The 16041-nt window shown below is 36.0% G+C and overlaps 1 protein-coding gene across 1 annotated transcript in view; it reads left to right on the top strand.

Moving 5' to 3' along the window:
- The window catches only part of LOC113225618 (connectin-like), a 54189-nt gene extending 40880 nt beyond the window's left edge, over positions 1-13309 (top strand). The window contains exon 2 of the mRNA XM_026457977.1: positions 12839-13309. Coding sequence (XP_026313762.1) covers positions 12839-13257 — 419 coding nt within the window. The 3' untranslated portion in view covers positions 13258-13309. The remainder of the gene's footprint in view (positions 1-12838) is intronic.
- Positions 13310-16041: the final 2732 nt, after the last annotated feature.

Raw genomic sequence — 16041 nt, 5'->3', positions numbered from 1 at the left:
CGTTCCGTGGCTTAGTTGGTATAGCGTCTGGCACGGTATGCAAGAAGGCGTCGGTTCGAATCCGACCGGATCGAAGGAATTTTTTCTGAGTGTTCGATCTTTGTATTAATAATTATAATTAAATAAACAACTCAACGAATGAGTAAGTAACAAAATGCAAAAATGTACCCTCGATACATAACTTTTTTAATTCACGTTTTTTAGTTTTAAATAAATGCTCTTTAAATAATCTTTTTGAACACAAAAAGTTAACGTTTGTCGATTAATATTCTTCTGCACTTTCCAACATTTGCGTTAATTAAGACGTTATTATGTAATATGGCAAAAGCGTTGCCGTCTGTGGAACATAAGATCATAAGAGGATTGCGAAACCACCCCTCACCCTACAAAAAGCGAAACCGTTTATATATACTTAACCTTAATGTATCTCAATGATTATTTAATGTCTTATTGGGGAATTACTAAGTTCGTATGTTCCTTATTTTTGTTTCTGTATTTACCAAAGGTTTATACCACCTTAAATTATTGATTTAAGGTCGTTTTTACTGTTGTACAAGTTTATTTATAATTCATAAACAAAATGTTATTTAATATGAACCGTAAAATGTACATAAAAACCCGCGTTCAGATATATGGAAACAAATGAGATAGAAGAATTCGAAGAATAAAAATTTTAAGGTGGTAAAACATTTCCACTTACACCCTTTAAACCATTTATTTCCACACACATTAATTACGTAACAAATATAAAATAGATTACTTATAAATGCAAAAATTAATTAAATTAATACGTATACATTAAATGAATTGTGTGTGGGGGACAGTCTCACCATTTATTGAGAGACAGAAGTTGCTCAACACTGGTTTTCAGCCTGCCTTCGATCTTTGCGTCACATTTGTAATAGCGCTTGTTTCACAAACTTAGTACTTGGTAACATTATAAAGCTAAATCTGGGTAATTAATAAATAATTGCTTTTAATTAAATTTAATAAACTACGTTTTACTCCGCTCTAACTGCGTTTCTAATCATCTTCTGTATGAAGTTACCTATCCATGTATATAGTATATTATGTGCACCCTAATTCTAACACTATTTAATTATCTATATATATATACCATAGCTTAATATAAATAAAGATACAGATTAAGTGACGGGACACATCGTGTGCCTGGTGGTGAGGGACACGCCTGTCCGTGATAGTTGCAATGCCACTCAGTGCTTCTATCACAAAGATCTGAAGGGCACTGCTATTGCTCCCGTCATCCTGTGACATAATTTGTCAAATCCCAATTGCCTGTAATTTCACCTGCACTCTTATTCTTCTAACCCGGTACGCAACGACGCTTACGTTACTGTATGGCGGTAGGAATCGACAACCATAAATTACACCTAAACTCACGAGAGAAATAAATGTAGGTCATATAAATATTCTCCTGGCCTGGGAATCGAACCCGGGATCTCCGCCTGGTAGACCAGCATGGCAATCGTTCGGCCACTGAGGCGGTACTTCACTGGAAGAACTCTTTCACGAGGTGCTCTACTACTAAATATTCAACTTGTTATACGTACAACAGGCACATCAGGGGGATCTTAACTGCCTCCGTGGCCGAACGGTTACCATGCCGGACTGCCACGCAGAGGTCCCAGTTTCGATTCCCGGGCCGGGAGAAATGTTTGTACGGCTTACATTTATTTCTCTCGTGAGTTTGGGTGTAATTTGTGGTTGTCTATGTGTGTGTCCATGGCACCCGCGACACAGGGTTTCCCTAGTGCGGGGCTATGTTGAGTGTGTGCGTTATTTATTATTTATTATTTTATCTACTCATACTCATAAGTTATACTCGACCAAACAAAAAAGATGCATGATGCTTTTTTATAATTCCAAGTAAAGGGACGTACAAGTCATACGCCTGGTTGTCAGCGACACGCCTATACATAACAGTTGCAGTGCTCAAAGCTTTAAATCGTAAAGGTTTTAGGGGGACTGCCACTGCGCCTGTCACCCTGAGACATACGAGTAAGTTGTCAAGCCCCAAGTGATTGTAATTTCACCGGCACCCATAGCCTTCGAAACCGAAGCGAAGCGATGCTCACATTACTATCTGGCGGCAAAAATAGGCGAAATGGCAGTACTTATTACTTATTTGACAGTAATTGATTCAAACAGATATCGGACGGAGAATAGGAATAAACCCCTCGGAGCCGGAAAATGTGCACAGTTGTGAAAAAAGTAATATAATAACAAGACTTAAATTAAAATTTGGAAATCCTCCGATACAAATCAGCTTACTCCAAAAAGACAAAATAATGTCACCATCTGCAATCCAACTACATTGAATGTATATATAGCAATATCTTCGCCGAACTGAACTTCATAATGAAAGCTGCACGGCAAAGACGGTTCATAACCTTTGCAAAAGGCATTAAGTTTCCAACCGGCATTAGGTCAGTCTCTCCCAGAAGTAATACGTACCAATAATACTATGGGTTGAAAAGTACACATGCTTTCCTAATAATTTTTTTTAACCAAAACGTTACAGAGTCCCATTAACATGTTATTGCAAAGATAAACTTTGATTAACCTTGAGATACATTCAAAAGTTTAAACAGTCTGCGCAACTCATAAATTTGAAATGTTTTCTTCCTTTTACAAAGTTAAGTAAGAATTAATGATACGAACAAAAGGAATTTATCCAAAACATAAAAGAGATTGTATCTACGTAATACAATAACGATTAAATATATATACAGAAACATAATATTTTGTGAACATTGACGTGGGTTGAATAATAAAATTACAAGATTGGGGTCCCTTACAGACCGCAGAGGGCCGTAACGTCGTAAGAAACGTCAATGAGACAGTCAAAATTTTCCAGTACAAATTGTTAACTTAATAACACTAATTAATCAGACGTTTCTAGTCCCCTTCCTTTAACAACCAAGATAAACTTCAAATTCAAGTAACTAATTTCTCACCATCATCGTCTTTTTATGTCATAAATCGCAGACGTAGCGATGCAATTGCGCGTTTCACGAACGCGCGTTTGCGTCGCTGCAGCCGTGCGACTATTACTTTTCATACAATTTCTAGACGCGCTGCAGCAGCGCTACAGCCACGCGGCGGCCGCGCGACGATTACTTTTCATACAATTTCTAGAAGCGCTGAAACCGCGCGAAAGTCGCGCTATAGTCACGCTTGCACGGTTAGTGAGGTGTACGTACATATTAACCACGATGGAAGAAAATTGAATTGAAAAAAATTGATTGAATTTATAGAGAATGTAAAACAACACCCTGCAAAATTTGATAGCAGTTCCGCCAGTTACTCCAATCGACTGGATAAACGAGGCATTGGGAAAATTCGGTTGCGCGGCCGCCGCGCGGCTGCAGCGCTTCTAACAGCGGCTAATTTGAACTTGTTATAAGTGGCGTGTCGCTTACCGGAATCTTATTTTAACTCTAGAAGCGTTATTATTACATTACCGCTGAAATTTATAACTTTATAAATACGACTCTCAAAAACAGCCAGTTTATTTGTAATTCTCGTCTTAATGATATTTTTGTCGTATTAATTATAAAAAAATACTATTTTTCATAAATTACATTTTGCACCAGCATTTAATTGTTCCAACCTCTAGCAAAATTGATGTAGTGTTTATATATACAGTGTTTAATTAAAGGGTGCAGTGGAAATCCAAGAACGTAGAGAGTTACTTTCAAATAGCAATTTGGCACTGATATTTTAGTTGAATATTTTGTCTAATTAAATTAATTTCATTTCAAAAAAATACGATAATATAATATATGTTACCTATTAACTATCTAACGCGTTCGACAGGTAGTGCTCTTTTAATTTATGTTTGAAAGATGCCACCGATAATGTCTCATTAATGTCTCAATAATGTCTCTTTGATTATGATTTTATGATTTTTTTAGTTTATAACAACGCTGCTACTATTAGATACCTACATACTTTATAGGGGTATGTATACTTTGATTGCGTGGTCCGTTGGTAGTGGAAATTGATACGATTTAAAAAATATTGTGATCTGTTGGGAAACTATTTGAAATATTTTTTCAGTTCAATCGAATCGCGCGATCGGTTGCGATAAATCGTACAGCGATTGGGCAGGTGCTACTGATATCGTGATCAAAGTGTACAAATTGAAAGTTATTTAGGTTATAAGGTAGGTTTTCGCTACCAACCGATCACATAATCAGAGTATGCATAACCCTTTATAATGTCGCTCCTCACTAAAATACCTTTTTAACATGTCGTCAGTTAAAATTTACATAAATAAAATAAAGATTGACAAAGACAAAAATAAAAATTCAAAGTAAACACAAAAGTATACTTTAAGAAAAACGTGCATCTAATATAGCTTTTATTTATTTGTTTTGTATGCATATGGTTTTCAGCGAGTGTTAGTCCGCGGATTATTTTCGAAACGATTTTCTTTTCTATGTCAGGATCACGAACACTTGGGCGACCTTCTGGCCTATCACCCTGGAATGTGCCAGTAGTTTGAAGCCTCAAAACCAAATTACGAAAGCAGGCTCTCGAAGGAAGTTGACAGCGTTCAGCTTCTGGTCTACCATCGATAAATCTCTCACGGGCTTGGTCTAAACTTCCGTCTGCTGCTCCAATGCACAGCATCATTTCATAATATACTTAGAAATGCCATTATTATGGTTATTCCGAAATTATTGAATACAAAATGTGAAAGAACAACACGGGATATCAATAACAGAATGACCGACAGCGTCAATATCTATTCTATTTTTATTAATCAAAAACAAAACTAGATATTGAATTAATTAAATTTTTATTGAATTGATATTCAATTACTTTTTGTGAAATTAGATATTGAATCTTATTATATAAAAATGTTTCTAATTCTAAAATACTCAACCATTTTTAAATAAAAACAAATTGAACTTTAAATTTTCCCGCTATTTTCGACCAAAGTAAGTGATTGGGTGAGGTTGGTGATGTTAGAGCACGATTTTAATACCGATATCGATATTTATTTAGTCATAATTTTCTACAAAAATCAATGCCAATTTACTATTTCATAGTAACTCTCTACGACCTTGAATTTTCACTGCACCTTTCGGTTACAACCTGTATAAACATTAATCATTGAATCCGATGAAAACAACTTAGTCCATCAATCATTCAAGCCACTAGTAAAAGTTTAACTTATTTATGACAACACAAAAAACAGTCTAAAAATAGATGAATGTAGATTTTGTTTTCATTTATCATTTTATATGACAAGCTCTTTCCGAATCGTGAATTTTTAAAATGTGTATCAGATAATACGAATGTAATAGGAACAAGCTACATTGGAAAAAGGCAACTAAATAAAATTATAACATTTTTATAATAAAAAATGACCTCAAGAGTTTGCTAATCCGTTTTCGCTGTGTTTGTCTTCTCGAAAACGAATGTGGTTGTCCGCGGTATAATGAATCATGCGGGCCTAAACACAAGGTAGCTGCTGTACCATGTCTCTTCTTCTATTTCACCACAAGACTTTATTTATATATTCATAGGAGTTACATATGCCAAGTTTTACTAACTACCTCCTTATCTGCCACGCAGAGGTCCCAATTTCAATTCCCGAGTCGGGAGAAATATTTGTGTGTCCTATCTCGGTTGTAATTTGGGGATGGCTGTGGGTATGCTGCTATAGGGACCTATTGCGGTGCTTTAAAAAAAAGAAAAAATATTTAAATCGGTTAACGCAAAGTGGGTGAAATTCAATCTATAGGATTCATCCCCCAATTTCCCTGATTTGAGATATAATGCTTTCTTCAAATATGAATGCGACCAGCACCGAGAACAAACAAAGAATTATCAAAATCGGGTCACAAATCGTCTTATAATCGCGTAAGGTACACATAAAAAAAGGAGTAAAACTGAAAAGCTCTTTTTGAAGTCGGTTAACTAAATTACTCGAACAGTTTCAACAGCTTAAAATTTAAGTACACTTGAGGTAGCGCGAACCGTGAACAAGGAATGGTTGCATTTATTCCAAACGAGGTGAAAAGGAGGTGAGGAGATAAAGACGAAACTGCCGACATAGACTTGGTTCATTACAATTCCACACAAAGGAACACTCGTAACGGAATAGTGGCCCTGTTTGCTGACAAGAGAGTTAATAAAAGAGAAAATTGAGGAAAGAAACAACTTATCCGAACTACAAATATACTCGAAAACTATCCGCCTGTATTTGTTTAAAAGTTTCGCGGATGGGCCAAAAAATCCGACTTAGAAAATAGAAGTTAGAATGGTTTGGAAAGGCTGATTGTTTTCCTACGTACCGTTTTAATTCCTAAAAGATTAAGAAAGAAGAAAGATTACTGTCAAGGTAAAAAAAATCAATTTTGCAGCTGTGTTAAATTCTATTATTGGCACATGATCAAATTTTGCTCAAAATTTTACTACATAGACAAAATGAAATTTTAGCAATAACTAAACAAATACCTAGCTAACACTTATACTGTGTTCATTCCAGCTTCTACAGTTTCCCTTCACTTTCCTTATGTACTTAAATATTAAAGTTAGAAGGGTATAAGAAATGTATATAAATTGTGATACTTTTTGTTATATCAATGTATTCGTTGATTGGTACCCTACCTAATAATTTTATTTATTTTACATTTGTAGGTAGTAGTTTAAAGGCGACCTTGATTTGTTAGCAAAAGCTGTGTTATCGGTTATTTGATTTAAATTGCTTATTGCTGCTTGCAATAACTATCAGATTTAAGAAAAAGTTATCGATTCAATTTGGGTATAATCAGTAAAAAAGAGACAAGATGGCAATACGGCACAGTATAGACAATCCGTCCGTTTTAGAAAGACTAGGTCTATTTGTACCACAACCTTTCAAAAAACAATCGTATAAGCTTATTATAATATTACTCATATTCGTACCATGACAAACCTATCAACCAAGTAACGTATTATTGCTAGTGACTGAAAGAACGAATGATTTCCCAATATTGTCTATTCCTTACTAAAAATAGGAAAGAAATAACGCTATATGAACTGTATAACGCTATCTCTTTCTTTTTTGATGTTCCGAATCGTCCTATCGTCGTATAATATAAAAGTACTTAATATTATTTGCATTCAGAGAATATTAACTGCCAAAAAAAGAAAAGTGTCCGTCCCAAAAGTATCGAACATTTTTTTTGGGAGTGTTGCCGAACGGCGGGAAGCGCTCCGCTTGGCAACAGAAAGTGGTGGGGGGATCTAGCCGATACAGCGCGACCGGTCCCAGTTGGCTCCGAGCACCTGGAGCGGCAGGACGTGCGTTCGCGTAGAGCTCTAAACGACACCTCGTCGAAGTTTTTAAAAGTAGCGCGATGACGGATCCGTTAGAACAGAGGTACGCAGTGAAATTTTGTGTTCTACTCGGCAAAAATACTGTGGAAACCAACGAGATGATTAAACAGGCCTTCAAGGACAAAGCCTTGTCCGAATCCTCGGTCAGGAAGTGGCACAAGATGTTCCGTGACGGAAGGGAAGAGGTGACCGACGAAGCCCGCTGGTCCCGCAGCCTCCCTACAGTCCTGACGTCGCCCCGGCAGACTTCTTCTTGTTTCCCAGCATCAAGTCGAAGCTCAAAGGCAAGCATTGGGGCACAATTAAGGACATCCAAGAAGCTACGACCAGGGCGCTGAAGGACCTACCCGTTGACGTCTTCCAGGGGGCCTTCCGGGCATGGAAAACTCGCCTACAAAAGTGCATCGATGCTGAAGGGTGTTATTTTGAAGAGTACTAATGTATGGTATCGATAAGTTCAATAAAAGTATTTTTCCTGAAAAATGTTCGATACTTTTGGGACGGACCAGATACTAATGAAATCTATTAAAATTACGTTGTTTTCTATTATTTTTCCGCATTTTCATAAAGAAAAATAAATAAAACAAGCTGAGTCTTGATTGTCACGTTGTGAATTTGTAATTGTAGTCTAGTGTCAACTGTTAGTTTCGCCAAGGAGCATATAGATGGCGTTATTATATTGTTTTATTTATTTAATGAGAAATTATTTCCTATGTGCTATTAAATAGAAATAAACAACTAAATTACTTAATAAACAATTAAATAGAAATAAAAAACTTCACTATATAATAATAATATAATAATAATAACGCACACACTCAACATAGTGAAGCTATATACTGAAGAGATATATGTAAATAAATAAGTTTAACTTAGCTTTTAATCGTTACAAATCAATATTAAGACAATAAAACTGAAAATAAAATTGTTTCCATTACATCTGTGTAACTATTTTAAGAATGCTAAATTTGACATAAGAGCAACGTTAATGTTAAAGTCGCACCATGGTACGAACTGAGTGAATGAATAGTCATAAAGCTGCCAATAAAACATCATAATTTTAACATTATAATAAGCTTACTTTAAGCGCGTTATGGTACGAAAAGTCAGTGTAATTTTAACATTGACTTACAAATAAATGGACGACGGGTCTAATACAAAAACCACGAAAAAAATGTCCCAAGTCAACCTTTTTAAACGTAGTGACATGTAAAGAAATATGAAAAAGCTAAAACGTTGAATTTAAATTGTAATGTCATCGCAGTACTGTCTAATTTTGCTTGCTTCGCTGTCAGTCGAACAAATGAAGACTAAAGCGTGAATGACGCTCTGTATACGATTTTAACGCCCTATAAGTTCGGACACTTTTTAGCGCGGACCCGACGTCCATATAATTGTAAGTCAATGAATTTTAAAGTAATATTGTTTTAAGAGGTTGTGGTAGGCCCCCAGATCGTTACACTAGCACAGTGGGCCGCTTAGGATGGCGCGCACGCAACCTTTTTGCAATGTCAAACAAAACGCGCACTCTACAGGGTTTCAACGTACCGACCGCTAGAGCGGTAGTCTTATTGAATGAGTTTCTCGCTCTTGACTAGGTTGCTGATGTGTTCGCGAGTTAGTTGGTCGCAGCTCATAGCCGCTATTGTACATTTTGTGAATTTATGTTATTGTAGAGCTATTTAGAATTCAAATTGTTGTTAATATTATTTTGTGTTAGTTATTTTTATTTATTATTATTATCATTTTATAATTAATATTGTAATCCATTATCTAGCTGGGCGTGTTGGTTAATCTGTAAGTCCGCACGAATTTTCTTATAAATAAATAAATAAATACAAAGATATTGTTGGTGTAAGATGTTGTTGTTGAAAAAAAGATGAGAGATGGAAGTGAATTAACGGGCGGAATGTTACTTTCCTGAAAGAATAATTTTACGGGTTTAAAAGGCTTGCATGCCTGAAAGGTTGCAATTAATGTATTAATGTCGAATTGTTACCGTACTGGTCTGTAACGCAGAGGGCCGGGAGAGACATTTATATGGACTACTTTTATTTATCTTACGAGTTTTGGTGTAATTTGTGGTTGTCTATGTGTGTGTTTATGGCACAAGCGACACAAGGGTTATGAAAGTGTACATTTAATGTTTGTTATGGTATATTGTTTCACTTTAAAATTATATACTTATGCTTATAGATTTGTGTTTTTGGGCTCTCCTGTAAAATTTTGTCTAAATGACTTACTAGGTTTGTGATGGAGCAGCCGCGCAGCACTTTTGACTATGGTCATGAACATAAAATGTGCCTTCATTATTCGAATTGAGTTATTTATCCTAAAGTATTCACTACGAATTACATTTCTATTATAGCTTTATTATAAGTTTCTAGTACAAAAACGAAATCTAGTAACATTTATGCAAGTAAGCGCCGGTTCTGCTACATTAGTAACTTAAGCGAAACATTTTCCGATAGTTTAGTTCATTTCAACACCTTGGTAGCGTTATTACATTTCTCGCACCGTTCGAGGGGTATTATTTCTTGTAACTTAATGGAGCAGGGCACTCGATAGAGCTGGTGCACGTGCCAAGTTCCCGTAAAGACCTACTTTTCGTTGCAACTATCGCGTTCAGGTTCGAACTATCCGTTCGTAGCAGGTTGCAATCTTGGCAACTTCCTAGATAATTCAGCGACGCTGCTAGAATGCAAATTAAAAGTATTAGATGGAGTTAAAAATGTCCCCTGCGAACTTCGCTTTTAGTTTCTTATACTACTGTAAAAACAGTGATTTTGTTAAGAACTTGTTCGACGCTAACACTGATTCTTGCAGTTGGTAACTTTTAAATGAAAATTTTCGAAATTTAGAATTGCAAGTTTTTGATACTATTTAAATTTGAAAAAGGAATCAACTTAACCGTTTCAAGGAATATCTACTAAACGATTACGAAATAAGAAACATTTTTTCACAAAATACGAGAATTACACTCCGTCCAACCCTTCATTTTTGTACTTTTGACAGCTCGTGTACTAATAAATTAGTGATGTCCTAAGGCGTTACCGATTCGATTCTTGTAATAATCGACATTATTTATGAAGAAGTTTTAATGTGACACGTTCACATTCACAATGAATTGAGAAGCAGTAGAGCTCCTTGTGAAAGAGTTCGTCCTAGTAGTAATGTAAGGATGCTAGTGAAATTACAGGCACATGGGACTTGTCAACTTATGTCTCAGGGCGACAGTCGCAGTCGCAGTGGCAGTGCCCCTCAGATCTTTGCGATTTAAAGCTCTGAGTGGCACTGCAACTGTTATCGACAGGCGTGTACCTTACCGTCACTTGATATTATAAAAAAAAGAATTAGTAATTTATATTACTGAGGGTTTAATTGACAATTCCAGTTCATTTATAAAAGTATCACTCGATTCATTGTAAAAATAATAACGCATACCCTCATTGACCCGCACTAGGGAAACTTCATTTAATGGATACACACACAGACAACCACATGTTACACCTAAACTCACAAGAGAAATAAATGTAGGCCATACGAATATATTTCCCAGCTCATGGCTGCGTGGCTGACCAGTATGGTGACGGCTTTGCCCATTATCAGTTAGCTGCCTTGGTCTCGGTGTAGCGAAAAGCAAAGAGACTTATTAACAACAATTCTCTTGTGGAGTCGAAGCTACAAAATCTCGACCATCGCAGAAAAGTAGCCTGCTTGTCGGTTTTCTATCAGATGCATTTCGGGGAGTGTGCGCAAGAACTTTTTAATTTAGTTCCACCCTCACCGTTCCTCCTTCGGTCGACTAGAAGGTCCGGAGCACTACATTCTTATGTCGTTGATATTCCACCTGTTCGCACTAAGCACTTTGCTTCCTACTTTCTGATGCGTCCGGCAAAGGAATGGAATGCTCTACTCTATATTTCCCGAAAAGTACAATTTGGGGCTATCCAAGGCTAGAGTGAATAGGCATTTTTTACGGTCACATCCTCGTTTAACATCAGGTGAGATTGTGGCCAAGCGTGTGTCTATTATATACTAAAAAAAAAAACTAAATGATCACAATTTTTAAAAATGTATTACAATAATTAATAATAATGTGTAAATAAATAATTATTTTCGTTATAATTTATTTCACAGTTTCCGAAATCTATACATTAGAGAAGATAATCTTCGTTATATAATCTGTCGGATCAATAAATATCGGAGCTAAAGAGTGCCTACGTCGCTTTATTATAGTAAAGAAAAAACAGCGCCAATGACGTCGTTATCATCAAACCATTATATTAGGCTTCGTTGTGTAATATAAATTTAACATTCTATAACAATTATTTCTCAGAAATACGGACAGCGTATTTCAATGTAACATGCCTTTATTACTCACGTACATAAACTTCTAAAAGAACATTCTTTCGTTACTAGATAATAATCTTTAGTATTGTTTTATTAACGTCAAAGATGATACGACAAAAGATCAAAGACTACGCGATTCTAACTTTAAAATACGCCATACGACTGATGTTACTTCGTAGAACTGTGATGTTTTGCTCAACGATGTAAAAATGCTTCACAGAATAGTGTATTGTTTTTATTCTACACTCAAGATAACTTTTTCTAAAATTATTCCACCTCTAAGGGTAGCAAACTAGGGGATGAATGACTTTTGAAGTCAGTTTTTTTTAGTACTCTTTACTGAGATTATTTCCTAGCACATCACACTTCAAATCACATTATTGACTCATTCGCAATGCAGATTCCCCCGAGAAGATTACGTAAGAAACTTAAGTAACTTATTTATTATTATTAACTTATTATTTTTTCATAAAGTTAATTAACTGCATGAAAAAACATTAAATACAAGCGCAGCCATTTTGCACTATTTAACCTTCACTGGGTTCGCGGAGTAGCAAATTAATTTTCTTCCATTTTTATTAACATGGACTTCCACAAAGTAACTCCTGAATCTATTAATTACTTAACACTATAAGTTAATGATATTATTTTGTCAAATAACTTCACTAGTTTTGTTATGATTATAATGGAAAGACGGGGATGAAAAAAAAATTCTATGTGTTTAATATTCCTATTAATAATCAAGTCAGATTATGTTACGATTCTTGAGAATGTATTTCTTATTATAAATAATCATTATCATCAACATCCCATCATACGTCCCACTGCCGGTAAGGGGTCTCCTCAAAGAATGCTATTTTGGGACTCCAGATGTTTTCCAACGGTTGTTAAATTTCTTCGATTTGTGAAAGGTCGGATTTCTTAATTGAGACGCAATTGACGTGTCACTATACGAGTACTACCGCTATTTAACTGCTTAAGTCTCTTTAGGATTTTATACCTCAAAAGTGTTTTTCAATGAACCAAGTTATAGGTGGGATGTCATTGATTATTCGTCTAGATGACTTTAAGCCATCGAGACCAACCGAAATGGAAATAAGGTACTTAATTGGCCCTCTCTTTTCAGGTAACCCTCTCAGCTGCGATTGCCGTCTCTCCTGGATCTACGTACTAAGAAACGAGACCAAGGACAATTCCCTGAAGTACGCCCTCGAAAAAATCTCATGTTTCACAGACTCTACAGTCGAACGGCGTCTCAACGATCAAGAAGACATCGAAACCTCCAACGAGAACGTTTTAACTGGCGATAATTACGACTATTACGATAAGAATGACGATTACGTTGAAAAGAAAGCTAAAACAAAGGCTAAAAAGCTTATTGACATTCCACTAGACACACTTCCCTGTCCCAAAGAACTTATGCAAACTATAGAAGAAAGTTATGGGCACCCGGTTCAAAACGAAATACGGCTAAAATATTCTGCAGTTGGTAGGAACGCACCCAGTTTCATTCTGTATTTAATGTTGGTATTATTGTTGTTCTAAATTTAAGCGTGAAACAAAAAAGAATATTTGTGATATTAGTTGTTAATCATTTTACTCTAAACTATAATTATAATTGTTCAAAATCTTGTAAATAATATTATTTGTAATGTTTCAGGATATTTAACTTTGTTTTATGTAACGAGTCTAATTGCGTACTAATTAGTAATTAAAAAAACCCCAAATTTCCTCGTAATATTATAGAATAATCGATAATTGATTAAAATTACAATAACTTATCTACGTTCTTATGTATATAAATAATATCGGTTGTTAGGTTAAATGGAATAAATAATAACCATATTAGCTGTCATGTAAGAATTAAGGCTGATTCATCCGGTCGTGCCCAGACGCGGTCGGGGCACAGGGTCGAGTATTTTTACGGTGGGTAGTCAACGTTGAACTGTAGTGTCCTAGTGGACAGCGCAAGTGCAAAGTGCTCTGTTCATCTATGAAATCTGTGCAGACCGTGGCAAATTCTCCTTCGGATAGTTTTCTCCTGGGAGGAAGTACACTCCATCTTCTTTTTCTAGTTTCAACTTGTGTTATCAATACTTCGTCATCAAGAGCTATTGCAATAGCTGCTAACTCAAATTGTGAAAATTGCATTAAGACACACAACCTTATCACTTTAAGTGAAAAATGGAAAATACCCGGACGGCTCATGATGGAAACGACATAACACGGTGACGACCCGGACCCAGTACGGTGTAACGTGAATCAGCCTTTATTTAGAGTTTTCGTAATCACTTTATTTTATAGGCACCCATGTACCACAGTTGTGTAAACAAGAATTGAATAGCGTTGTCGCCGTTTGTTACTTCTTATCTCTCATTTGTTTCATCAGTAACTACAGTTGAACTTAATCACAGTTAGTAATAGCAGCTTCCCACCATAGTATAGCAAGATAAGTATGGTAACTTCATAGTAATGTAACAGCGCGACTTGTATGTGTGCACGCCCGCCGCGCGCCGTGTATGGATGCACACATTCGTATAATAATAAAGGGTTAAAAAGAAATAGCAAATTCTGTACTGCTAATATAATTTAAACTTGACCTGTTGATATATCGTTGAAAGTGCAATATCCATTCTTGCAAGTTACAATGTTTTGATTTTATATTGAAATTTCAATCAGTGTGCTGTCATCTGTCAATGATTGAACGACGACGAGTTCGAGATGTTTCCTTAGTTCTCCAATAAAGAAACCGCATTATTGTAACAAGGTTTATTGTAACAAAAAAAAATTTACGATAAACAGATAATTGAAAATTTATTAAAATTAAATAAGATTTAGCTACGCAACTACAGATGGGCAATGGGTTAAAACCTAGTCTACCCGCTCAGGCTCTTACCCGGCTTTTATCAAAAGTGCCGGATTTTAACCCATTTCTGCCCAAAATCGCGGGCGGAACTGATATATACGCAAAATAATACGGAAGTTGGTAAATTCCATACTTATTTGGAATTTGGATGTAAAAAATCTTTATTAGACAAAAAAGGCATGCATTACTTTGTAAAAATCGATTCAAGTGTATACGATCTAACGATTTTATGTATCATTTCAATGCGATTTTCAAGCGAATCGATTCAATAGAAAGGTAAAATAAGTGAGCAAGCAATAAACATTTTGTAATAATATCATTACATTTGAACAAATCCACTAGTTTGTTATATTTATTAATGCAAAGATCGAACACTCAAAAAAAATTCCTTCGATCCGGCCGGATTCCAACCGACGTTTTCTAGCATACCGTGTCAGACACTATACCTATACTCGACGCTATGCTATAGTGGAGTAATTTCTCATAAAAATAATTGAATATCAATTCAATAAAAATTTCAATACAATGAACAGCGACATAGCGGGCTGGTATCTGTAAAGGTATCTAACTGGGTGACGAAATATCATAGATTTCTCATAAATGACGCTACGACTAAAAAGTCGTTGAAAAACCAAATACAAAGATACGATGCAAGCACATAGAAAAATTCGTGAGGTCCACTGGTTCGTTCCGTGACTTAGTTGGTATAGTGTCTGACACGGTATGCTAGAAGACGTCGGTTCGAATCCGGCTGTATCGAACGAATTTTTCTGAGTGTTCGATCTTTGTATTAATAATTATAACAAAACCAGATTTATAAATATTTAGTTGTAAATAGTCTTCGTCCTCGATTTCGGGCATTAATGGGTGTAACCCGATTTAAACCCGGTATTAATAAAGCGCCAGGTTAAATAAAACCCGGGCGCCTGCCTATCTCTGTACACAACGCGACCGCATCGCCAGATTATGCGAAGGAGTGTGTTCGTACATGGCGCGCGGCGGGTGCGTACACATACAAGCCGCATTGCTACGTTTGTGTAAAGTTGCCATACTTATCTTATTATACTATGTTTCACGCTCCCTGATTTTGCTGATCACCTCACACGAGCTCACACGCGAGCACCACAGGACCATCGTTGGTAACGCTAACGCGTAATTGCGGTGCATGTCTCAAAGCATGTCAATCATTGGCTGGTGCGAGGCGATAGGTTGTTATTATGCAATCCGTTAATAAATTATTATGAAATGGGCGGAGGTGGTGCGTGGTTGTCGATTGTGCGAGACAATCGATAAATTCACGAAACGTGGGAAGCTGCCTTAATTGTAAATACACACATATCACAAATTTTCGTTTAAGTATTGTTGTGTTATAAATAGTTATTTATTAAGCAAGGCTGCAAAGTTGTTTGCCGCGAGTGCTTAAATTGAAACCTGAGCAAGCGTAGGTTCACTCGTGGTTCATA

This window comes from Hyposmocoma kahamanoa, unplaced genomic scaffold, assembly GCF_003589595.1.
Source record: "Hyposmocoma kahamanoa isolate Upper Pololo Valley unplaced genomic scaffold, ASM358959v1 168, whole genome shotgun sequence".
NCBI classification, from domain to species: Eukaryota; Metazoa; Arthropoda; class Insecta; order Lepidoptera; family Cosmopterigidae; genus Hyposmocoma; species Hyposmocoma kahamanoa.
The sequence above is the reverse complement of the archived record's forward strand: the minus strand, read 5'-3'. Positions and strand labels throughout refer to the sequence as shown.